At 44.1% G+C, this 25153-nt stretch overlaps 1 protein-coding gene across 1 annotated transcript in view; it reads right to left on the bottom strand.

The window, feature by feature from the left end:
* LOC144596050 (insulin-like growth factor-binding protein 7) overlaps positions 1–8422 on the bottom strand; it is a 28463-nt gene extending 20041 nt beyond the window's left edge. Inside the window, exon 1 of the mRNA XM_078404146.1 lies at positions 7932–8422. Within this exon, the coding sequence (XP_078260272.1) occupies positions 7932–8373 (442 nt within the window). The 5' untranslated portion in view covers positions 8374–8422. The remainder of the gene's footprint in view (positions 1–7931) is intronic.
* Positions 8423–25153: the final 16731 nt, after the last annotated feature.

Raw genomic sequence — 25153 nt, 5'->3', positions numbered from 1 at the left:
GAAAGTGCTTCAAAATGCAGAGCATGCAGAAGTACTCCTACCCATGAATGCCAAATGATTCTACGGCAATTGTAAATGTTAAATCTGAGACTGATTTTAGCTTACCAAAGATATCACAGGTACGCAAGTCACAGATCATCACGATCTCAATTCATGACAGAGACACGAGAAGCCAAGTGACCTTGTCCTATTCCAATATTCTTAAAACATATAAAATGTTCTTAATTGGTAAGGGTACCCATATTTTTCTCTCTCTACACCAGCTGAGTATTTTCAGTATTTGATACGTGTTTCAGGATGTCTAAAGTCTGTGGTACTTAATTTCTGAATGTTAGACTACGTAAAGGAAAATACTTAAAATAAACAAAGCCTTCTTTACTGCATAATTGGATGTGCAGATTAGTAACAGGAGCGAGTTTAATTTGGATTAGCTACATCTCAGCATTCTTTTCTCTCAAATCAGAAAATTCAGAGTTCAAATTCCACTCCAGAGACGTGAACACAGTTTAGTGTGGCACTCCAGTACAGTAATAATATAATAATATATTCCTTTATTCGTCCTGCCCCAGGGAAATTTTACAGTGTTACAGCAGCAAAGTGGATAGCAAGAGAGCAAGAGATCATTCATTATAAATAAAAGATACATAAATTGTCATCAGTTTTCTGTGTGTTCTTAGCTGTTATTGTTGACTTGTCTGCTGGGAGAAGTGCTGGTTGTGCAGTCTCACAGCAGCGGGAAGGAAGGACCTCCTATATCTCTCCTTCACGCACTTGGGGTGAAGGAGTCTGTCACTGAAGGAGCTACTCAGTGCAGTGACAGTGTCCTGCATGGGGTGGAAGTCATTGTCCAGCAGCGATGTTAGCTTTGCTATCATCCTCTTCTCTCCCACTACCTGCACTGAGTCGAGGGTGCAACCCAGGACAGAGCTGGCCTTCCTGACCAGCGTGTCGAATCTCTTCCCTTCCACCACTGAGATGCTGCTGCTCCAGCAGACCACTCCATAGAAGATGGCCGATGCAACCACTGTGTTGTAGAAGGTCCTTAGGAGTGCCCCCTGCACTCCAAAGGACCCGAATCTCCTTAGCAGATAAAGTCTGCTCTGGCCCTTTCTCTATAGCGCATCGGTGTTTTCAGTCCAGTCCAGTTTATTGTTGAGGTAGACACCCAGGTACTTATAAGAATCCATCCTCTCGATCTCCATTCCCTGGATGTTCACCGGTGTCGTGGGGACCTGGCTGCGCCTGCGGAAATCTACCACCATCTCCCTGGTTTTCCCCGCGTTGATCCGGAGGCAGTTCCGCTGGCACCAGTCCACAAACTCCTTGATCAGTTCTCTGTACACCCTGTTCTCGTCGCCCGTGATGAGGCCAACGATGGCAGAGTCGTCAGAGAACTTCTGTAGATAGGAGTCTGCAGAGCTGTGCCTGAAGTCCGCAGTGTACAGGGTGAACAAGAATGGCGCTAGCACTGTTCCTTGCGGAACCCCAGTGCTGCAGACCACCCTGTCCGAGACCAGGTCCCAGTACAAGAGCATGCTGCATTTTTAGAAGCACCTACTTTTGATGAGGTATTAATCTGCACCCCAAATTTTCTCCTCGAGTATACATTAAAATTTTAATTGCACCAACTTGAAGAACAGCAGAACTAACTTGAAGAACTAGCTTGAAGAATTAAAGCAGAATAAACCAATGTTTATTCCTGATTCGACATCACTGAACAAAATATTATTTCTCGCAGTCTGAGAACTTGTTGAGTACAAGTTCACTGATGCACTTCTTGCAACAGTGGCTGCCCTTTAACTTACTTCACTGGCTATAAAAAGCACTATGCATATCTAAGCTTTTCTTCATCTAGAATGGGACTAAATGTGCTTGAATTTGGAATGTTAATCTTATTGCAAACAAGAACAGACATGAATTGTTTAGTCCAACAAAAGTCTTCCATGAACTGTTGATGTACATTTTTTTTTAATAAGCAAAAGATTCAAAAACACCAGCTGCCTTTGCTTGAATTGTAAATATTAGTAGTCTTCCCACCATATATCAGGCACTAACCTAAGTCACCTCATTCAATGCCAAAGATCCATAATTACTCCAGTATTGTTCAATCATAGGGTTGAAAAATATTTCTAATTTACTCAAATTTTCAGACTGTCATCAAGGCTCCCCTTTTGCTGTGAAGATATGCTGGCATATTTAGTTCCTCTTGATAGAATGGTCTAATACCCTTGCTACTCTCTGTATCATGTGGGGCATCTCTGCTCTGCCTTTCACAATGCCCCACAGAAGCCCCCCTGACATAATTCACATGCGCTTTGACTTCTTGCTGTCACATTAATGACAGAAAGGAATGCTACAGATTTTCCATCCCTTGGGCTCTTGTAGAAATAGTGACTGTGAATGAAATGCCACCAGGTTTGCTTGGGATCTCTGCAAAACTTTAAAATTCCCAAGGTAAAATAATGGCACAGACAGAACTTGTTTGCAAATTGTAAATTTCCATTGATGACGATCATGTAACCACCTACTCTTAGAATTAAAATCAATCAAGAATAACTTTGGAACAGTTGTCTGCAATCAAAATTGATATATTGGCATTAAAAAGATAGCATCTCTTCTCCATTAGCCCCTAGGTAAGGTATACTATCCACCCATCATCTCTCTGGGAGGTCACAAAGTTTTAGATTGTGGAATTGATTCTCCTTCTCAGTTAAAGCCAAGTCTATAAAACTACTTACAGGTGTCATGCTTGGATCTCTAAGGGCCTCTGCTTTTGCCTCTGGGTCAGAAAGTTGTTGCTTCAAGTCCCGTTTCATTTCCAGATTCACAGATAGTTTCTTCCCAGCTGTTATTAGGCAACTGAACCATCCTGTCACCAGCCAGAGAGCAGTCCTGAGTTACTATCTACTTCACTGGAGAACCTCAGACTATCTTTAATTGGACTTTACCCAACACTAAATGTTATTCCCTTTATCCTGTATCTATGTACTGTGGATGGCTTGATTGTCTATCCGCTGACTGGAGAGCACGCAACAAAAAGCTTTTCACTGTACTTTGGTACACGTGACAATAAATTAAACTTAACTAATTTTGTGTCGGAAGGAACTGCAGATGCTGGCTTAAACATATAGACACAAAATGCTGGAGTACTCAGCGGGACAGGCTGCATCTCTGGAGAGAAGGAATGGATGACGTTTCGGGTCGAGACCTTTCTTCAGAATCATGCTTGACTAATCTGGATTTTTTGTGTGGCTGCAACAAGTAGAATGGATAAGGGAGAGCCAGTGGATGTGGTGTATCTGGACTTTCAAAAAGCCGTTGACAAGGTCCCACACAAGAGATTAATGTGCAAAATTAGATCACATGGTACTGGGGATAGGGTATTGACATGGATATTGACGGGTTGGCAGACAGGAAGCAAAGAGTGGGAATTAATGGGTCCTTTTCAGAATGGCAGGCAGTGATTAGTGAGGTGCTGCAAGGTTCGATGCTGGGACCCCAGTTATATTTTTTCACCCAGAGATTTGCGAATTTGTGGAATTCTCTGCCACAGAAGGCAGTGGAAGCCAATTCATTGGATGTTTTCAAGGGAGAGTTAGATTTAGCTCTTAGGGTTTACAGAATCAAGGGATATGGGGAAAAAACAGGAACGGGGTACTGATTTTAGATGATCAGCCATGATTATATCGAATGGCGGTGCTGGCTTGAAGGGCCAAATGACCTACTCCTGCACCTATTTTTCTATGTTTCCTCTGGCAGCTCATTCAGATAGGAATTAGCCTCCGAGTGAAAATGTTGCCCCCGGGGTCCCTCTTAAATATCTTACCTCTCACTTATGCCCTTTAGTTTTAGAATCCTCTAGACGGGGAAATAGACTGAGTGTTCACTGTCAGAGTTTCTCAAGCATTTTATTCTTTCATGTTCTGTGCTGGTTCCCTATTTCACTCAATGCCACAAAATTCCTTTCAAAAATTTATCAACCTCTTTAAATGCCTCCACTGATCAAGCCTCCATGGCCTCTGGGGTCGAATTCTAGAGATTTAGCACATTCCAAGGTTGACTCTATATGCCAGCAAGCTGCCTGGAATATAGAGTCAATAAGTTTGAGCTGATGAAAATCTCATCCCAAGAGTTCTACTACCAGCTGTAAAACTCTTGCATAGTCTGGAAGGCACCATGTTAGTGCTAAGAACCTTTACAGTGTCATTTAAATTAAACATGGGCTGAGAGATGTGGAGCAGAAACTAAAGAATTAAAGATAATCCACAGTTTCATTATGAGCAATGTTCTTTGTGTTGCCATCAACATCGGCACTACTTTGGCCAGGATTGCTAAATTTTTCTGTCAATATACCAGTGGTAAAGTGAGTCTTGTATAATCAATGATTACCAATATATTTCTTCTTTTGGATTTATAAATTTCTTCCCAAAAGATTCTCCATTTATGGAAATCAGATGATTGATGCACTGACGATAATTCATTTGGATGCAATGTATGACATTCAAAAATAGATCCTGCATATACTGTTTTGAACATGTACAAACTAACTGAATTATTTCAAGTATGTGGAAAAGTTCTAAGTGCACAATGTGTCTCAGCTGTTATTCCAGCAGATGTAGAATTCATAGCACAACATTCGACAGAGCAATTTTGCCCATTGTCCTGAGTTAGTACTTGCACTTTAAAGTTATCCATCCTTTATCTTGTGACCATACAATTTCATCTTCTTCCTTTTAAAATATTCTATTGATTCCCTTTTAAACAACCTCTATTTTGAAAGCCACCTGTGTGGGGAAAAAACTATTCCCTTTATGTGAGCAAACACCCCTAATCTCAGGCTTCAATCTTTTGGAGATAATCCTGAATAACTTCCCTTTTGTTAATAATTCATCCATTCAATGGAAACAGTCTTTCACAAATTACAATTACTGGTTTACAACCATTAAAAACAGTCTAATTTTAAAATTAACTGTAAAAACGAACAAATGCACATATACAAGCCAATTATCACAACTTTGAAAGGCTTTACACCTGGAGTCATTTGTCATGTAAACAGGCCATCGAGTCCATGCCAACCATCAAACATCCATTTATATTATGCCACTATTCCCAATTTTTATTCTCCCTATATTCGCATCACTGCCACACAGATTCCACCTCTCACCCACAAACTAGGGGCTGTTTAGGGTGGCCAATTAGCCTTCTGAGCCACATTCATATGATGCAGGAGGAAACAGGAGCCCCAGGAGGAAACTCAAATGGTCACAGAGAGAATGTGCAAACTCCACACAGACAGGCTGGCAGCATAGTGACTCAGAGGTAGAGTTGTTGCCCTACAACACCAGAGACCCTGGTTCAAGCCTGGTTGAACAGGTGCTGTCTGAATGGAGTTTGTACGTTCTCCCTTTGACCGTGTGGGTTTTCTCTGGGTGCTTCACTTTCCTCCCATATTCCAAAGACATACAGGTTTGTAGGTTAATTGACTCCTGTAAATTGTCCCTAGTGTATAGGATAGAACGTGTACGGGTGGTCTTTGGTTGACGCAGACTTGGTGGGCCCAATGACCTGTTTCCTTGCTGTCTCTCTAAAATAAATAAATTCAACTAAATCGGACATCAGAAACCTGGGTACCTGGCACTGCGAGGCAGAAGCTCTGTGCCACTGTTCCACCATAATAGATTACTTTGTAAGTGATGCCGTGATTATGTAGCTGAACATAAGTTGTTGGCAATGATGGACTTGCAATTTGTGTTAGTTGGAAAAAAAAAGAATGTTAAATAAGATGATTCTCTGTTCCTCAAATTATACTCTGGGAAATTTATCCTCAACAGTTTATGATGTCTCTTCCATTTACTATTACTGTGCATTGATATCTGTTTATTATTGGCTCTCTATAATGAAGGCTGAAACTACAATCACTGATTTTCATGCACATATCTGTCAAACCTGATATAATTCCAGTAAATCTTCGTTCCGTTTCCTCAGTTTAAATATCCTTTCAAACATGTATGCCCAATATTACAAAGATTCCTCTGCTTCTATTTGTCTTCTGTGAATATAACAATAATTTGTTGATTTTATATTCAATGCCTCAATAAATAAAATGACACTGCCTTCTGAAGCTCACTGCGCTTATAACAGTGAACTCGAGTTTGTTTTCCTATGTCTCTCTGTTAGTCCATCTCGCTGGAAATACTTTCATTTAGGGAGTAATTATTCTTTGCACTAAAATACACGATTTCACATACCACAGCATTTCAGGCTGCAGGGTAGATAAGAAGGAACCAGTGGATGTAGGAATGAACTGCAGATGCTGGTTTATACCAAAGATAGACACAAAATGCTAGAGTAACTCAACGGATCAGGCAGCGTTTCTAGAGAAAAGGAATAGGTAATGTTTTGGTTCTGTAGGTTCCAACCCAAAATGTCACCTATGCTTTTTCTCCAGTGATGCTGCCTGACCTGCTGAGTTATTCCAGCATTTTGTGTCTATCAGCACGATGGCACAGCAGTAGAGTTACCGCCTTACAGCACTAGAGACCCTGGTTTGATCCTGATCATGGATGTTGTCTGTATGGAGTTTGTACATTCTCCCCGAGACCTGCGCGGGTTTTCTCCAGGTGCTCCCGTTTCCTCCCACATTCCAAAGATGTACAGGTTTATAGGCCAATTTACTTTGGTAAAATTGTAAATTGTCCCTAGTGTGTGTAGGATAGTGTTAATGTGTGGGGATCGCTGGTCGGCACAGATTCAGTGGGCAAAAGGGCCTATTTCCGTGCTGTATCTCTAAACTAAACAGTGGATGTAGTATATCCATCATTGTGGAAACTTGGTGGTGCAGGACTTCCAGACTGAATCACACTCCAGCATTTGTTTTCAGATGTTATACAGTAAATTTCCCAGTGGACTTGATGAGTTTACAGGGAGTGTGGGAACCTGAGCCTTGGTGCATTCAAGGATTTATGAGTTTTCTCTTTGATGTCTTGAGTTTGGCAACCCTATGGTATTACGTGATTTTACGTGCAATGTACAAGCCCTTTTAATGGCTTACTCCTTTCATCTCTCTCTGTCTATGCCCACCTTCTCCCTTTTTATTCTCTTCCTTGTCACTATCACTCCCTCCCTCATCCCCTTCCTCCTTCACACATACTCTTCCTTCCCAATTTCCGCCCTCCCTCTCCCACATCACCTTTCTATCACATTCTGTCCCTCCCTCCCACTCTCCTACATTTTCTCCATCCCTCCTGCTCTCCCACATTCCATCCCTCATCTTCTTCCTCTCCCATATTCTCTTCCTCCCTTCCTGTCCATTCTCTTCCATTCCCTTTCTACCTCTCACATTCCTTCCCTCCCTCATCTCCTTCCTCTCCCATATTCTTTCCCATTCGGTACCTCCTCCCCTCGCATCCTCTTCCTCCCCCACACATTCCCTCCCCCATTTAAACCTTTCCTTCCTCACATGTTTCCACCCATGTTCCTCCGTCTCCCATTCCCTTTCTCTCTCCCACCCCCAATTCCCTCCCTCCTTCATTCCCTTCCTCCCCCATTTTCCTCCCATCCCTACCTACACCCCACTTCCATTCCCTCCCTTTCTTATCCCCGCCCTCTCCTATCCTCTCCCTCCCCCACCACTCCTCTCATCCTCTCCCCATCCTTCCCTCTCCCTCCCACTGTCATTCCATCCCTCCCTCTCCTAATCCCTCCCTCTCCCTCTCCCTCCCACTCCCATTGTCATTCCATCCATCCCTCCCTCTCCCCCAATCCCTCCCTCTCCCAATCCCTCTCCCTCCCAATCCCAATCCCAATCCCAATCCCCCTCCCTATCCCTCTCCCTCTCCCTCCCCCAATCCCTCTCCCTCTCCATCCCAATCCCAATCCCTCCCTCTCCCATTCCATCCCTCCCTCCCACCCTCTGGTACCGCGCCCCTCACCTCTCTGGCAGGCTCCTTTGTGGCCCCTGGTCAGGGGTCTCCGTCCCTGCTCCCCCGCCCGGCGAGCCGCGGCTTTCAGCTGGCAGCCGTTGCTGTAGGTGATGCCGTCGCTGCCGCACACCTGCTCTGGGGATTTGCAGAGGCAGCGGCCCCGGCCCCTCCGCTTGGTGCCGGAGCGGACACACTCGTAGCCCTGGGCGCAGTGACCGTACTGGGAGTCGCGGCCGCCACAACGCTCTCCCTGGCCGGCGGAGCACACGGTGCAACAGCGGCACTGACTGGACACTTCACCCAGCGGGCAGCCCCCGGGGGGCAGAGCCGGGCACTCGGACAACACGCAGGGAGGGCACTGAGCAGAGCCCGTCTTCAGCTCGCCGCTGGCCGAGAGGCACAGCAGGAGAAACCCACCCAGTAACTGGACGCCCATCATCGCACGAAGCATCGCCAATAACTTGAGCCTGTGAGACCCGTGCCCCCTTATACAGCGACGCAGGCTCCACCCAACATAATCATCTCAAACTAAAGTCCCACTAAAAAAAAAAATTAACCTCCTCACGTTAGCACAAGATAAATGAAGCTAAACCAGAACTCACAGAAACAAAACAAATGGCAGAAACTAGAAAAAAAATTCACAAAACTGAACTCCCATCCACTCATGCTAACACAAGACATATCAAAATAAACTACAAGTCACAAAAAATAAACTGTTCATAACAACTGAACATGAACTGGAAGCCAGAGTATAAATAACTGAACTCCCATGCAGTCTAAACTGTTTAATACAAGCTGGACCAAATAAAAATACAATTGAGAGCAACTCACAAATGCTAAATTGCAATTTAGACACAAAGTGCTGGAGTAACTCAGCGGGTCAGGCAGCATTTCTGGGGATAAAGGACGGGTGATCTTTCGGGTCGGAACCCTACTTCAGACCCAAAACGGTTCCGACCCGAAAGGTCACCCATCCCTTTTCTCCAGAGACGCTGCCTGACCCGCTGCGTTACTCCAGCACTTTGTATCTATCTTCACTATAAACCAGCATCTGCAGTTCCTTCCTACACATACGGCAATTTAGACAAATTGAACTAGAATTAATACAGGTAAAACTGAACTGTATTTAATAATCAGAGGTAAACTGAAATTCCAATCACAAGTACTAATCCTTAGTCCATCAGAATAAGCATATAGAGTTGCAAGGCAGATGGATTAGAAGTACAGGTACATTATTCCTTGTAAGTGTCATCACAGGTAGATAGGATGGTCAATAAGGCTTTCGGCACATTGGTCTTCATCAGTCAGGATATTGAGTATAGAAGTTTACAGCTGTACAAGACATTGGTGAGGACACATTTGGAGTATTGTATTCAGTTTTGGTCACCCTGATATAGAAAAGATGTTGTTCAGCTGGAAATAGTGCAGAGAAGATTTATGAGGATGCTGCCAGGCCTTGAGGACCTGAGCTACAAGGAGAGGTTGAGCAAACTAGGACTTTATTCCTTGGAGTGCAGGAGGATGAAGGGTGATCTTACAGAGGTGTATAAGATCATGAGGGGAATAAAAAGGGTAGATACACAGAATTTGTTAATACAAAGAGTAGGGGAATCAAGAACCAGAAGACATAGGCGGGACTTTCATATGAAGAAAGACTGGATAGACTCGGCTTGTACTCGCTGGAATTTAGAAGATTGAGGGGGGATCTTATAGAAACTTACAGAATTCTTAAGGGGTTGGACAGGCTAGATGCAGGAAGATTGTTCCCGATGTTGGGGAAGTCCAGAACAAGGGGTCACAGTTTAAGGATAAGGGGGAAGTCTTTGAGGACCGAGATGAGAACGTTTTTTTTCACACAGAGAGTGGTGAATCTGTGGAATTCTCTGCCACAGAAGGTAGTTGAGGCCAGTTCATTGGCTGTATTTAAGAGGGAGTTAGATGTGGCCCTTGTGGCTAAAGGAGATCAGGGGGTATGGAGAGAAGGCAGGTACGGGATACTGAGTTGGATGATCAGCCATGATTATATTGAATAGCGGTGCAGGCTCAAAGGGCCGAATGGCCTACTCCTGCACCTATTTTCTATGTTTCTATGTTTCTATGAGAGGAGAAAGATTTAGTAGGAACCCCTCAGGGCAGCTTTTTCACACAGAGGGTGATGGGGAAATGGAATGAGTTGCCAGAGGAGGTAGTTGAGGCAGATACTATAACAACATTTGAAAGACATTTGGACTGGTGCATGGATAGGAAAGGCTTAGAGGGATATGGGCCAAATGTGGGCAGGTGGGACTAGTATAGATGGGGCTTCTTGGTTGACACAGACAAGTCGGGCCGAAGGGTCTGCTTCCATACTTTATGACTCCATGAATCTCTATGCCTTTTAACATTTGATGAATGGAATTATTAACAACATTAGTCCATGTTGTCTAACAGTGCAACCTTTGTACACCTCCTCTACTTTTCAATTTTATTTCTCTGGAACGGCATCTTTTTAACTCCCCTATTAACTTGTTTAGGTATTCATTTTAAGGTCCTTCACTTGTTGCTTTCTGTTGAGATATGCCAGTTTGGAGACCTAACCTATGGTTTAGTTTAGCTTAGAGATACAGCGCGGAAACAGGCCCTTCAGCCCACCGGGTCCGCGCCGACCAGCGATTCCCACACATTGACATTATCCTTACATTTTACATTTACCAAGCTAAGATCCCGGAGAAAACCCACGCAGATCATGGGGAGAATGTACAAACTCCGTACAGACAGCACCTGCAGGCAGGATCGAACCCGGGTCTCCGGCGCTGCATTCGCTGTAAGCCAGCAACTCTACCGCTGCACCACCGTGATGGGGATACTGGAAACTTCTCCCAAAAAGTAGGGTTCTTTTTGTGGGTTTCAGAGAACTGAATCGGATAGGTCCACTAAAGGTTTTCATCCATTTTCTGGTCCCGCTCTCCCACACACATGGAATTTTCTGCCACTCTACCTCTTCCCCCCTCCCCTTGCCCATTCTACCTCTCCCCCTTCCCCCCTCCCCTTGCCCACCCCCATCACCCCAATCCCCAAGAGATCCTGGTTACTGGTCCCTGTGTGAAATTATCAAAGGATTTTGAGAGATGAAACAAGTTCAATGGGATAGAAATATAGACTCATGCAGAATGGAAACAGTCCCTTCAGCCCAAGTCATCCATGCCAACCAATATGCCCTAACAAAGCTAGTCCCATTTGCTTGTCTTTCCTATCCATGCACCTGTTCAATTGTATTTTAAATATTGATATTGTCTCAATAACTACCTCTGGCAGTTTGTTCCATATTCCCACCACCCTTTTTGTCAAATGTTGCCCCTCAGGTTCCTATTCATTATTATTATTATTTTCCTGACTGGAGCTTCAATTTCTCTCATCATCCAGAGTTCCTCACTCTTACATGCCTCCCCCTTCACTCCAACAAGAAAGTGCATACCTTGAAATCTCACTATCAGAATTTTAAAAGCATTCCACTTTCCGGATGCTCCTTTTCCCACAAACACTCAACTTTTGAAAATTATTTTCTAATATCATCAAAGTTGGCCTTGCTCCATTTTAGAATTTTAACTTGGTGACATCCTATACCATGTCACCAAGGTGTCAACACATCATCCTGGAGTAGTGTTTGCAGCCCCATCCTTATCCATAACTATTTAAAAACAATAGAACTTAGAAGTCTTATAGAGATGTCGAAGATCATGAAAGGAATAGATAGGGTAGATGCACATAGTCTTTCACCCAGACTAGAGGAATCGAGAACCAGAGGGCATAGGTTTAAGGTGAGAGGGGAAAGATTTAATGAGACCTGAGGGGCAACTTTTTTACACCAAGGGTGTTAGGTTATGGAAGGAGCTGCCACAGGAGGTAGTTGAGGCAGGTACTATCATAATGTTTAAGAAACATTTAGACAGATACATACGGATAGGATAGGGTTAGAGGGATGTGGGCAAAGTGCAGGCAGGTGGGACTGGTGTACAATGGACATGTTAGTCAGCGTGGGCAAGTTGGGCCAATGGGCCTGCTTTCACACTGTATGACTCAATGACTCTATGACTATAACTGCGGTTTCTAGTCCTTAAATGTTCATCTACTGATGCCTTAGTCACTTGCTCTATCCAATTCCCTAAGATGAGGTCATGCTTTGGCCTCTCCCTTGTAGGATTCTCTGCGTATTGCCTGAGGACACTTTCTTGAATACACTTGACAAATTCCACCCTGTCTAAGTCCTGCCTGCACTGCCTGGCCTATCTACAGAGCTTGTTGTCATTGCCTGCTGTATTAACTTCCAATCTCTCACCTGCCTCACAACTGCATTGGATTACGTTTAAATCAATAGATAATAGACAATAGACAATAGGTGCAGGAGTAGGCCATTCGGCACTTCGAGCCAGCACTGGCATCCACCGTGATCGTGGGTGGTCATCCACAATCACTACCCCGTTCCTACCTTCTTCCTATATCCCTTGACTCCGCTATCATTAAGAGCTCTATCTAACTCTCTCTTGAAAGCATCCAGGGAATTGGCCTCCACTGCCATCTGAGGCAGAGAGTTCCACAGCTTTCCACAAACCCTCCCAAGTAGCACTTGCAAATCTGCCTGCCAGGACATTGGTTCCCTCCAGTTCAGGTGCAACCCCTCCCTCTTGTACACGTCACCTGAAGGAATCACAGTGGTCCGAAAATCTGATTCTTTGCATCCTGTACCAACTAGTCAGCCACAAATTCATCTGTCCTATCTCCATAGTGTTACCACATGGCTCTGGGAGTAATCCTGAGATTGTTACCCTTGAGGTCCTGCTTTGTAACCTTTTACCTAACTTCGTACATTCCCTCTGCAGAACCTCATCCCTTTTCCTACCTGTGTCATTGGTGCTAATGTGGACAGCAACTTCTGGCTGCTCACCCTCATCCTCTGCAATCGCTCAGTAACATCCTATACCATGTCACCAAGGTGTCAACACATCATCCTGGAGTAGTGTTTGTGGCCACAGAATCTCCTGTCTGCCCCCCCCCCCCCCACACCTATTGAGTCTCCTATCACTGGGGCACTATCGAACTTCCCCCTTCCCTGCTGTACCTCAGAGTTAGCCTGGTGCCATAGACCTGACTACTGCTGCTAATGGCCTCTGAATGGTCATCCCTTCCATTTGTCTTCAAAAGGGTACATTTGTTTTTGGGGGGAATGACCACAGGACATTCTTGCACTCTCTGCCTACTCCCTTTTGCTTTCCTGGTGGTCACGCATCTACTTTCTGCTTCCACCTTAGCTGTGACCACCTCATTATAACTCCTATCTGTGAAGCCATCCATTTCCCAAATGTTCCTGAGGCCATCCATCAGGAGCTGCAGCTGAGGGCATTTTCCACAGGTGTATTCCTCAGGATCACTGGAAGTTTTCCTGACATTCCACACCAGCAGGAGGAGCATACCAATTCCCTAAATGCTATCCCGCTGGCACTTAGGTGAACGTTACAAAAAAAAGACCTGAACTATGTGTAGTAAACCCTCTCAATAACAGACCATGGAGGTGGTGTTTGTTATTGCCGATTGTCCACAATAACTGAGTGAGAGGGGGTAAAGTTTAACCCAAGGCCAGGAGGGAAGAAACGCCATGTTGGGGGTGAGGGGGGGTGGGGGGTTGTTAAATAAGTGGGAATTAGCAGAGCCCCCGACCCCACATGGACAGGTCCAGTACTCTTGTTGCTCCCTCTTCCCATTCCCACATCCGGAAGTATGTCATGTGGTGTCAGCTCATTAGGTAACTGGCAGAAATGGGGAGGTGGTGCAAAGGATTTCTGCTATAACTAAATTCCGTTGTATAGAGGTCCGTTGTTGTGAGGGTTTACTGTATATGCAACTTTTAACTTTGCAGTTCAACAAAAAATGTAGCCTGAATTTGAAAGTGGGTGAGGCCCATTGACTGTCATGTTGGACTGGTGCCATAGGTATTGTTGAAATGGTACGCACATCTCTAAAACTGCCCACACCCTTATGCCCTCAGAAGCACTACCTGCACTATTTTGCTCTTTCATTTTATAATTTGCTCACAGGATGTGACTGTTGTGGTAAATCCCCAGTTAGCACCCACTCCTGCAAGTAAGATTCTTGCTGGACCATTTCAAATGGGCATCTAAGATTACATCACTTTGACATGGTTTCAGAGTCACTTACAAGCTAAACCAGGTAAAGATGACAAATTTCCTTTATTAGTATATCAGGTGGTACGAACTGGTGATGTTGTGGTCATCTTTACTGATGCTATCTATTTTTATTCCAGATTGTTTAAACTCGTCAGTTTAAGATTAGTAACAACGCATTGCCAAAGAACCCATAATTTGATGAAAATTAAGAGAATAATGAGGGACAACTTTGTCAACAGAGTGGTGCAGCGGTAGAGTTGCTGCCTTACAGCACCAGAGACCTGGATTCAATCCTGACTACGGGTGCTGTCTGTATGGAGTTAGCACGTTCTTCCTGTGACTGCATGGATTTTCTCCGGGTGCTCCGATTTCCTCCCACATTCCAAAGACCTGCAGGTTTGTAGGTTAATTGGTTTCTGTAAATTACCCATAGAGTGTAGTATAGAACTAATGTATGGGGTGATGTTGGTCGGCACGGACTCGGTAGGCCGAAGGGCGTTTCCATGCTGTATCTCTAAACTAAACTGACGATAGACACAAAGTCTGATTAGAGATAGTTCAAAGGTCTCCATAAGGTAGACACAAAATGCTGGAGTAACTTGGTGGGTCAGGCTGTGTCTCTGGAGAAAAAGGATGGATGACATTATGGGTCAGGACCCTTCTTCAGATGGTCACTACCCGAAACGTCACTCACCCTTTTCTTCCACAGATGCTGCCTGACCCGCTGAGTTACTCCTGCACTTCGCTAGAAACCAGCATCTGCAGTTCCTCACATAAGCTAAACGGATAGCAGAATTGCTGTAAGCTGACATGGAGTGGTTTAGTACTACTAGTACTGGAATCTCTTCTGTTTGAATGGAAGCATAGCTCCAGAAATAATGACTGCATGTTTCAACGGCCCATTCGATGTTCAGACAAGCAAACTGAACTGCGATGGAATGTCCAACCTCTTGGCACAGAGTGAAGCGGGGGACGGAACATTATTAACTGAAAGGCAATCAGACCAAACACACTCAAACAACGTGATTTATTTCCAAAGAGCACACTAGTAACCTTCTCATTCCTTCAAAAGAGTTTGGACTTGGCAAATAACCAGCATTTGAATTGCACGCAACTGAGGGAAAAACAGGACTGTGCACATCTAGGGGAGGCTGTGTCTATCATGTGTCATGAGAAATAGGGATAATTAAACATCTGCAGACAAGGCTTCATGTAGAAGCAAGGAACTGCAGATGCTTGTTTACATAAAAAGGACACTAAGTGCTGGAGTAACTCAGCGAGTCAGGCACCATCTCTGGAGACGTTGGATAGATGACGTTTCGGTTCGGGACCCTTCTTCAGACAAGGCTACATGGACTATAGGGTGGAGTGAGGGTGGAGTTAATATTCTACATGAGTGGGTGCTGGGTGTTGGTGAGGGAGGGGTTAATATTCCACTTATCTCATATGATGAAAAGGGTGGGCCTGAGGGGACTTTTCTCATACAACGCTTTTTATCCGTGGGATAGATTTAGAAAATCTCTTCCATCTTCTATTTATGGCATTAGCTTCCTTCCCAAAATAATCAGCCCAAAACTGGACACAATGACACAGCTGTTGTTCTCTCCACTGGCTGTGAAGTGCCAACAGTTCCCTGATTGTAAGGGGAAAAACATAGCCAGCGAGGAAACCTAGAAACTTCCTTTATATTGCTCTAGATTTATCAGATTTGGAATGGGAAGGACAGGGTCATCCTTTTTATGGTGGAGGAAGAATATTTTTAACCCTCGCACATCAGTTCAATCTTCTTGAACCCACAGCTGCGCCCCAAAAAGCTTCAGTGAGTCCTGTGGTTTTCTTACAAAGCTCTGCCATAGGGCAACAAAAGCAAAATATGAGCTGCTGTTCCTCCAATTTGCATTTGGAGGAACAGCACCTCGTATTTCGCTCAGGCAGCCTACAACCCTGCTGCAAGAATATTGATGTTTCTAGCTTCACGTAACCCTTGCATCCATTCTCTATCCGTCCCCCCTCCATCCTAGTCGTCTTACTAGTTTCGCTGCCTCCTGCTGAATTTCACTGATTGTATCGCACGTTATCACCTTCTCCACAGCCAACAAGGTACCATTGTGGGCTCCACCTTTTCTTGATTGTCGTTGCTGGCTTGGATTTGGCCTTTTACATGCATTTAATTCATTTGTTCTATGTTCCTTTTCTTATCTCTCTTTTCCCTCTCTCTCCCCAATTCTCAGTCTGAAGAAGTGTTTTGGCCCAAATCATAAAAACATAGAAACATAGGTGCAGGAGTTGGCCATTTGGCCCTTCGAGCCAGCACCACCATTCAATATGATCATGGCTGATCATCTTAAATCAATACCCCTTTCCTGCTTTTTCCCCTTATCCCTTGATTCCTTTAGCCCTAAGAACTAAATCTAACTCTCTCTTGAAAACATCCAGTGAATTGGCCTCCACTGCCTTCTGTGGCAGAGATTTCCACAGATTTGCAACTCTCTGGGTGAAGAAGGTTTTCCTCATCTCAGTCCTAAATGGCCTACCCCTTATGCTTAAACTGTGACCCCTGGTTCTGGACTCCCCCAACATCGGAAACATTTTCCCTGCATCTAGCCTGTCCAACTCTTTAATAATTTTATATGTTTCTATAAGATCCCCTCTCATCCTTCTAAATTCCTTTTCTCCCGAGATGCTGCCTGACCCGCTGAGTTACTCCAGCTATTTGTGTCTAGCTGGATTCCTGTGTTGTACTGTTCTATGTTCTATCTTTTGTCTATTTTAAATGGGTGACACTTATTTTTAAACAGTAACACTTAATTCTGGATTGTTCCACAAAAGGAACAATCCGCTCCACATCTACCCTGTCACGACTCTTCAGGATCATGTACTGTCCGTTTCTTTCAATCACCTCCCATTCTCCTGAACCGTAGTAGATACACACACAGCCTGTCCAGTCGTTCCCAATAATACAATCTGCCACTTCCTGGTATTAGTCATAGAGCCTAGAATGATACTGTGTGGAAACAGGCCCTTCGATCCAAATTGCCCACACAGGCCAACTTGTCCCAGCTACACCAATCTCACCTGCCCGCATTTGGTCCATATCCCTCCAAACGTGTCCTATCCATGTACCTGTCTAACTGTTTCTTAAATGTTGGGGTAGTCCCTACCTCAACTACCTCCTCCGGCAGCTTGTTCCATACACCCACCACCCTTTGTGTGAAAAAGGTACCCCTCAGAGTCCTATTAAATCTTTTCCCCTTCCCCTTCACCTTAAGTGAAGAAAGCAAATGGCATGTTGACCTTCATAACGAGAGGATTTGAGTATAGGAGTAAAGAGGTCCTTCTGCAGTTGTACAGGGGCCTGGTGAAACCACATCTGGAGTATTGCGTGCAGTTTTGGTCTCCTAATTTGAGGAAGGACATCCTTGCTAGGTTCACGAGGTTAATTTAGAAGGACAAGAGGGCATCTTATAGAAACATGTAAAATTATAAATGGACTGGGCAAGCTAGATGCAGGAAAAATGTTCCCAATTTTGGGGGAGTTCAGAACCAGGGGCCACAGTCTAAGAATAAAGGGGAGGCCATTTAAAACTGAGATGAGAAAAAACTTTTTCACCCAGGGAGTTGTGAATTTGTGAAATTCTCTGCCACAGAAAGCAATGGATGCCAATTCACTGGATGAATTTAAAAGAGAGTTAGATAGAGCTTTTGGGGCTAGCAGAATCAAGGAGTATGTGGAGCAGGCAGGAACGGGGTACTGATTGTGGATGATCAGCCACGATCACAATGAATGGCGGTGCTGGCTCGAAGGGCCAAATGGCCTCCTCCTGCACCTATTTTCTATGTTTCTATGTTTCTAAACCTATGTACTCTGGTCCTTGATTCACCTACTCTGGGCACAGAGGTGCTATGCATCTACCCGATCTATTCCTCTCATGATTTTATACACCTCAATAAGATCACTCCTCATCCTCCTGCGCTCTAAGGAATAGCGTCTACACCCTACTCAACCTCTCCCCATAGCTCAGACCCTCTAGTCCTCGCAACATCCTTATTGTACCCTGCATGTACACTTTCCAGCTTGACACCATATTTTCTGTAACATGGTGCCAGAACTGAGCACAATACTCTAAATGCAGCCCTTCCAACATCTTATACAACTGCAACATGACCTCCCAACCTCTACACTCAATACTCTGACTGATAAGTCTACTGAACATTAGCTTAGTTTAGTTTATTATTGTCATATGTGCCAAGGGTGAAAAGCTTTTTTGTAGCATGCTATCCTGTTAACGAAAATAATATAAACGATTACAATCAAGCGTCCACCGTGTACAGATACAGGTAAAGGGTATATAATTTAGTGCAAGATAAAGTCCGATAAAGTCCGATTAAAGCTAGTTCAAAGGTCTCCATGAGGTAGACACGAAAAGCTGGAGTAGCTCAGCAGATCAGACAGCATCTCTGGGGAAAAAGAATAGGTGACGTTTTGGGTCGGAACCCTTCTTGCGAATGACACGAGGTAGATGGGATGTCAGGACTGCACTCTAGCTGGTGAAAGAACGATTCAGTTGCCTGATAACAGCTGCAAAGAAACTGTTCCTGAATCTGGAGGAATGCATTTTCAAACTTCTGGACCTCTTCCTGATGGTAATGGGGAGAAAAGGAAGTGACTGAGGTGTGACTGGTCTTGACTATGCTGGCGGCCTTGCCAAGGCAGCGTAAAATGTAAATGGAGTCAATGGAAGGGAGGCTGGATGTGTGATGGTCCAGTGCATTGACATTCATCCTTAACTAAGGAGACCAAAACTGTTCACAGTACTCCTGATGTTGTCTCTGCATTGCCCTATAAAACTAAAACGTAATCTCTCTACCTCTGTAATAAAAAATCATAACATTCTGTTAAAGAAAGGAGGAGATAGAGCAGGAGGGCAGGAGAAATCACAGTGGGAGAGGAGCAGGAGGGCAGGAGGGTCTGAAGAAAGGTCTCGGCCCGAAACGTCACCCATTCCTTCGCTCCTGAGATGCTGCCTGACCTGCTGAGTTACTCCAGCATTTTGTGAAATAAATAACATTCTGTTAGCTCACCTTGCTGTACTTTTACTTGCTGCGCATTAGCCTTTGCAAATCATGGACAGTGACACCAATAATCCTTTGTATTTTAAGAGTAGTGCACTCTCTCAACATTTAGAGAACATGCTTCCTTTATTTTCCTTACCAAATGAACATTTTCACATTTTCCTTTTTGCACCTGCAAGGTCGGCTGCATTAGGTGCACCTCTGGGACACAGAGGCAATCAGGACAGGGATATTGGATCGTGGGCTGCGCCAGTCAAGGGCAACGGAGAAGGCTCTGCAGCAGCCTGGGGCTTACTTGGGCTTATCTGGATCAGGGGCACTCCAGTACATCCAGCATGTGGGTCGGTCTTCGGACTTTGGACTTTTTCTTTTGTAAAGGGTGCCAAAATATGGCGACGGGTGAAAGAACTTCACTGCACAGTGCAAATGTGACAATAAAGAACCCCAGATAATACTATGCATGAGTGCAATCAAGCCAATTACAAGTACAACAGGAGGTGTAATGAGCAAAATACCAGAGGGAAGAATATAGTTTTGCAGCATTGCAGTGTTACAGTTCTATAGAAAAAGTCCAATGTCCACAAAGAGATAGATTGGAATTTCAGGACTACACCCTAGTTTGTGGGAGGACCATTCTGTAGCCTGACAACAGAGTTTAAGAAGCTGTTCCTCAGTCCGGTGGTATGTGCTTTCAAGTTTTTTTTATCTTCTGCATGACGGGTGAGGAGAAAAGAGGAAATGACTGCGGTGAGAATGGTTCTTGATTATGTTGGCTGCTTTCCTGAAGCAGCATGAAGTGCAGATGGAGTAATTAGTGGGAGTCCCGCCTCTGTGATGAACTAGGTTATATCCACAACTCTCTGCAATCTCATCATGTCATGATCACTTCCAATTTGCTTTTTCTGTCCTGCCATGTTGCAGGGAGGAATGGTAGATGGGCATTGGCATTAAATAACAGACCAATATTTTACCCGTGGCTTCATTGAAGGCTTTCACATATTTTAAAAGTATTGGCTTTGTGCAAGTAAAAATGACTTGAATTTTCATAGTGCTTTTCATATATATCCCAAAACTCCTGACCATCTTGAAGTCTAATCCCAGTTACAGTATGAGCTAAATTGTGACATCCGATTTTACAAGGCTCAATATGATAATAACCAGATAATCTATGTAGATTGAGAGATAATTGGAGGGCACTGGTCGCTTCTCTGCTCTTCTTCAGTTTGACTTTGAGTTTAGTTTATTGTCACGTGTACTGAGGTACAGTGAAAAGCTTTAGTTGCCTGCTAACCAGTCAGCGGAAAGACAATACATGATTACATTTGAGCCACCCACATCTTCAGAATAGTTCCATCGTATCTTTTACATCTCTCTGAATTTATTTGGGCACATCTGATATTATAGCCTCCCTCACTGTCATGTCAATTTATATTTACAATTATAAAGTTTTACAGGCTTTAAAAGCTTAAATATTTAAACTTTCCCCAGCTTTAATTAAATGCACCATTTTATCCTTTACTATTTCTTCTCCTTCACCCTTTCTGACAATTTTGCTTTAAATTTCATCCGACTACGGTCTAATCTACAACTGTGTCTGGCACTCTTATGTGGCCTCTTCCATATTAATCTTGTTCTCTACTTTAACACCATCTGCAGATGTTGATCTGTTAGAGTGCACAGGGGAATCAACACAAATCGTAAGAGAGCGAGATTGCACAACAACTGGAGAAAGTGGTGGAACTTACTAACGACAAAAAATGTAAGCAGCCTAGACATATTTAGGTGATTACAGATGTTTTTCAATCATCAAGAGGGAGTTCAGTCTGATTTTTACTGTGAGTGGCTTTACAGATTAACTGTGTGCGATGGGTGGATTCCATGGGCCAAAGGGCCTGTTTTCATGGAGTACCTCTCTATAACACAGATGAATGTGATCTGCTGGAGTGGTTTCAGTCGCCTGAGGCTGTGTTAGAGAGGACTTTTCCCTTTTGGTTCAGAGATTTTCTGTTTTTGTAACGTCTCCCGAGTGATTACACGGATTTATGATGTTAGGGAGTTATGTTGGAATCATCCAGACTGTGTGGGCAGACTCAATGAACCTGGCCTGCTATAGTTGCAGTCTATGCTACAGGTCAACATGAGAATAGATTCAAAAAGTGAAGTGGGTGAAAAATGGCTAAACAGAGCAAAGGTTGGTTGTGAATTGAATTGGATCAACATGGTAACAGGTTACAAGTGAAGTTTAACAATGATTAGGATCATTGCCATAAATGAATGAATAAGTTTATTGGCCAAGTATGTGCCTTGGTGCTCTGCTCACAAATGACAACACAAACATACAGTTAACAATTAAGAATAAAGCATAAACACATCAAAACAATAAGGATACACCATTATGGTCTAAGCATGTGGGTGAAAATAAACCAGAGCAAGAAAAGAGACTACAGACTTTGGTTATTGAGTAGAACTATCACTCGTGGAAAAAAAGCTGTTTTTATGTCCGGCTGTGGATGCTTTGACAGTCCGGAGTCGCCTTCCAGAGGGAAGTGCTTTGAAGAGTTTGTGGCCAGGGTGAGAGGGGTCAGAGATGATCTTGCCCGCTCGCCTCCTGGCCCTTGCAGTGTACAGTTCGTCAATGGGGGGAAGGTTGCAGCCAACAACCTTCTCAGCTGATCGAACGATCCGTTGCAGCCTCCGGATGTCGTGCTTGGTGGCTGAGCCAAACCAGACCATGATGGAGAAGGTGAGGATGGACTCAATTATAGCAGTATAGAATTGGACCATCATTGCCTGTGGCAGATTGTGTTTCCTCAGTTGCCGCAGGAAGTACATCCTCTGTTGGGCCTTTTTAACTGTGGAGTCGATGGTGCCCCCCCCCCCTTTTGTACCTGGTGATTTCTTGCAAGCCCTTCCAAACTGAAGAAGAGTCATTAGCTGAGAACTTGGTCCTCAGCTTTTCAGAATACCTTTCCTTGGCAGCTCTGATTCCTCTTCTCAGCTTGTACTTGGCCTGCCTGTAGCGGTCTGCATCCCCACTCCTGTAGGCCTCATCTTTTGAATGGCGGAGCTGTCTGAGTTCTGCTGTGAACCAGGGTTTGTTGTTGTTGTACCAGATCCGGGTCTTCGTGGGAATGCAACTGTCATCGCAAAAGCTGACATAGGATGTCATAGTGTCTGTGTACTCATCGAGGCTTGTGGTTGCTTCTCTGAACACATTCCAATCAGTGCAGTCAATGCAGGACTGTAGTATTTTAATGCCCTCGCTTGTCCACCTTTTCGTTGTTCTGACCACAGGTTTAGCAGATTTTAGTTTCTGCCTGTAGGTCGGAATAAGGTGAACTAAACAATGATCGGAGAGACCCAGAGCCGCCCGAGGAACAGAGCAATATGCGTTCTTGATTGAAGATTAGCAGTGATCAAGTGTTCTCTCCCTTCTGGTGGGGCAGGTAACTTTGGAGCCTGTACTTTGGGAGCTCACGACTGAGGTTGGCCTTGTTAAAGTCCCCCAAAACAATGACCATGGAGTCTGGGAAGTCACTCTACCCTCAATACCTGGTCAGCGAGTTGCGTTTGCACTTCACATATGCAGGCTTGAGGGAGGGGATGTAAACTCCAGCGAGAATAAAAGAGGTAAATGATTTATAGTTGGTAGATCGTGAAGATCGTTGGCAATAAATGCAACGAGAGGCAGATGAGATCAGTTTAACTTGGCAGCACCTTTGGCACAAACATTGAATGAATGAATGAATGAATGAATGAATGAATGAATGAGTTTATTGGCCAAGTATGTGCATATATAAGGAATGTGCCTTGGTGCTCCGCTCACAAATGACAACACAAACATACAGTTAACAATTAAGAATAAAGCATAACCACATCAAAACAATAAGGATACAACGTTACGGTCTAAACATGTGGGTGAAAATAAACCAGAGCAAAAAAGAGACTGCAGACTTTGGTTATTGAGTAGAACTGTCACTCGTGGGAAAAAAAGCTGTTTTTATGTCTGGCTGTGACTGCTTTGACAGTCGCCTTCCAGAGGGAAGTGCTTCGAAGAGTTTGTGGCCAGGGTGAGAGGGGCCAGAGATCATCTTGCCCGCTCGCTTCCTGGCCCTTGCAGTGTGCAGACCCATTGTGAACCAAAGGGCCTGTTCCTGGATTGTGCTGTCTACGTTCTATGTTCTATTTAGATTGCCCTGAGCGTATTTAAGTCCTATTCCTTCATTTGAAAGAATGTTAGGTGCAGTGACTGTGTAAATTACAAATCCCCCCAACATTTGTTTCCACCTCACAAAACCATGAACATTGAAGTGTAAAGGGAGATTATTCATCCCATCTTGACTATCACTGACCCATGAATGCTAGAGTAACCCATCATTAATCCTCACTCCTACTTTCTCCCGATAGCATTATAAACTACTTCTCTTTAAATATTATTACATTTTATTTCCCATTGAAATAAACAACTGGCTCTGCCTGAACTATTCCCTCTGGCAAAACATTCCATTCTTTAAAATCCTCTACTTACACAGAGAACATCTTCACTCTGGAGATGATGTTAAATGTTAAATGGGCAAATCCTCATCAATGGTCACCTCATTACATGAAAATATGTTTACTTAATTACATTTTTAAAACTCTTTATGTACTTTTAGAAAATGTTGGCAAAACTACTCCAGACCACAGAAAGACTATGACATCAGACCCTGCCAAAGAATTATGTACAGTTTGGGATATTACAGCATCAGAGTAATAGAGTCATAGATCTATACAGCATGAAAACAGGTCCTTTGGCCCAAATCAACAATGCCGACCAAATTTCCTATGGCAAAGTTGTGAAAGGCTGTAATCTGGAATGACATGTACTCAGTGCACTCGATGTATTGCCACAGTGGTTAAAAAGTGTGGAGTTCCAGGTTTCTGAACGTTGATGATATGTTTTCACGTTAAAATGGAGTGTGGCTGAAGGTGAACTTGGAGGTGCTGGGGTGACCTTGACCTTCTGCGTGGTAGATATCATGGATTTGGGAAGTGGTTTAGTGGAAGCCTTGGGAAGTTGCTGCAGGGTACCCTTGAGTGCCTGCTCCAAGTTTTGGAAACATATAAAACTGCAGATGCTGGAACAACTGGTGGGTGGTACGGTGGAGGAGTGGTAGGGTTGCTGCCTTGCAATGCCAGAAACCAATGCTCTACAGGTGCTTGCCTGTACGGAGTTTGTACGTTCTCGCCATGACCTGCATGGGTTTTCCCTGAGATTTAGTTTAGTTTAGAGATAGAGCGTGGAAACGCACCGACCACTGATCCCCGCATATTAACACTACCCTACACACACTAGGGACAATTGTTATGATGCCAATTTACTACATTACCTGTACTCCTTTGGAGTGTGGGAGGAAAACGAAGACCTTGGAGAAGACCCACACAGTCTCAGGGAGAACATTAAACTCCATACAGACAGCACCTACAGTCGGGATCGAACCCGGGTCTCTGGCTCTGAATGCAGCAACTCGACCGCTGTGCCACCGTGCTGCCCTTCTGTGATCTTCGGTTTCCTCCCACACTCCAAAGATGTATAGGTTTGTAGGTTAATTGGCTTGGCATAATTGTCCCTAGTGTGCATAGGATAGTATTAATGTACGGGGGCGCTGTATCTCTAAACTAAATTAAACTAAACTGAACTGAACTGAACTGAACTAAACTAAACTAAACTAAACTAAACTAAATTAAACTAAACTAAACTAAGCCAGTAAAGACAAAAATGCATGACATTGAATCCAATTTCAAAGAATGTCCCCACCCCTCCCCCACATTGGTAGGCATTGATTTCTCCCACCATCTCTCCCCCCCGTTACCCTACTCCCTTCTCCTCCTTTGCACACATCCATCCCTGAGTCCCCCATTTCCCTTTTATGCTCCCTCTTTCCCCTCCCCTGTCCTTTCCACCCGTATTCCTTCCTCCAGCTTTACATGTCAGTCTTCTTCTCTCCTTATTTGACACCC

This window comes from Rhinoraja longicauda, chromosome 1, assembly GCF_053455715.1.
Source record: "Rhinoraja longicauda isolate Sanriku21f chromosome 1, sRhiLon1.1, whole genome shotgun sequence".
NCBI lineage: Eukaryota > Metazoa > Chordata > Chondrichthyes > Rajiformes > Arhynchobatidae > Rhinoraja > Rhinoraja longicauda.
Note: the sequence above shows the minus strand (reverse complement) of the source record. Positions and strands in the feature narration are given on the sequence as shown.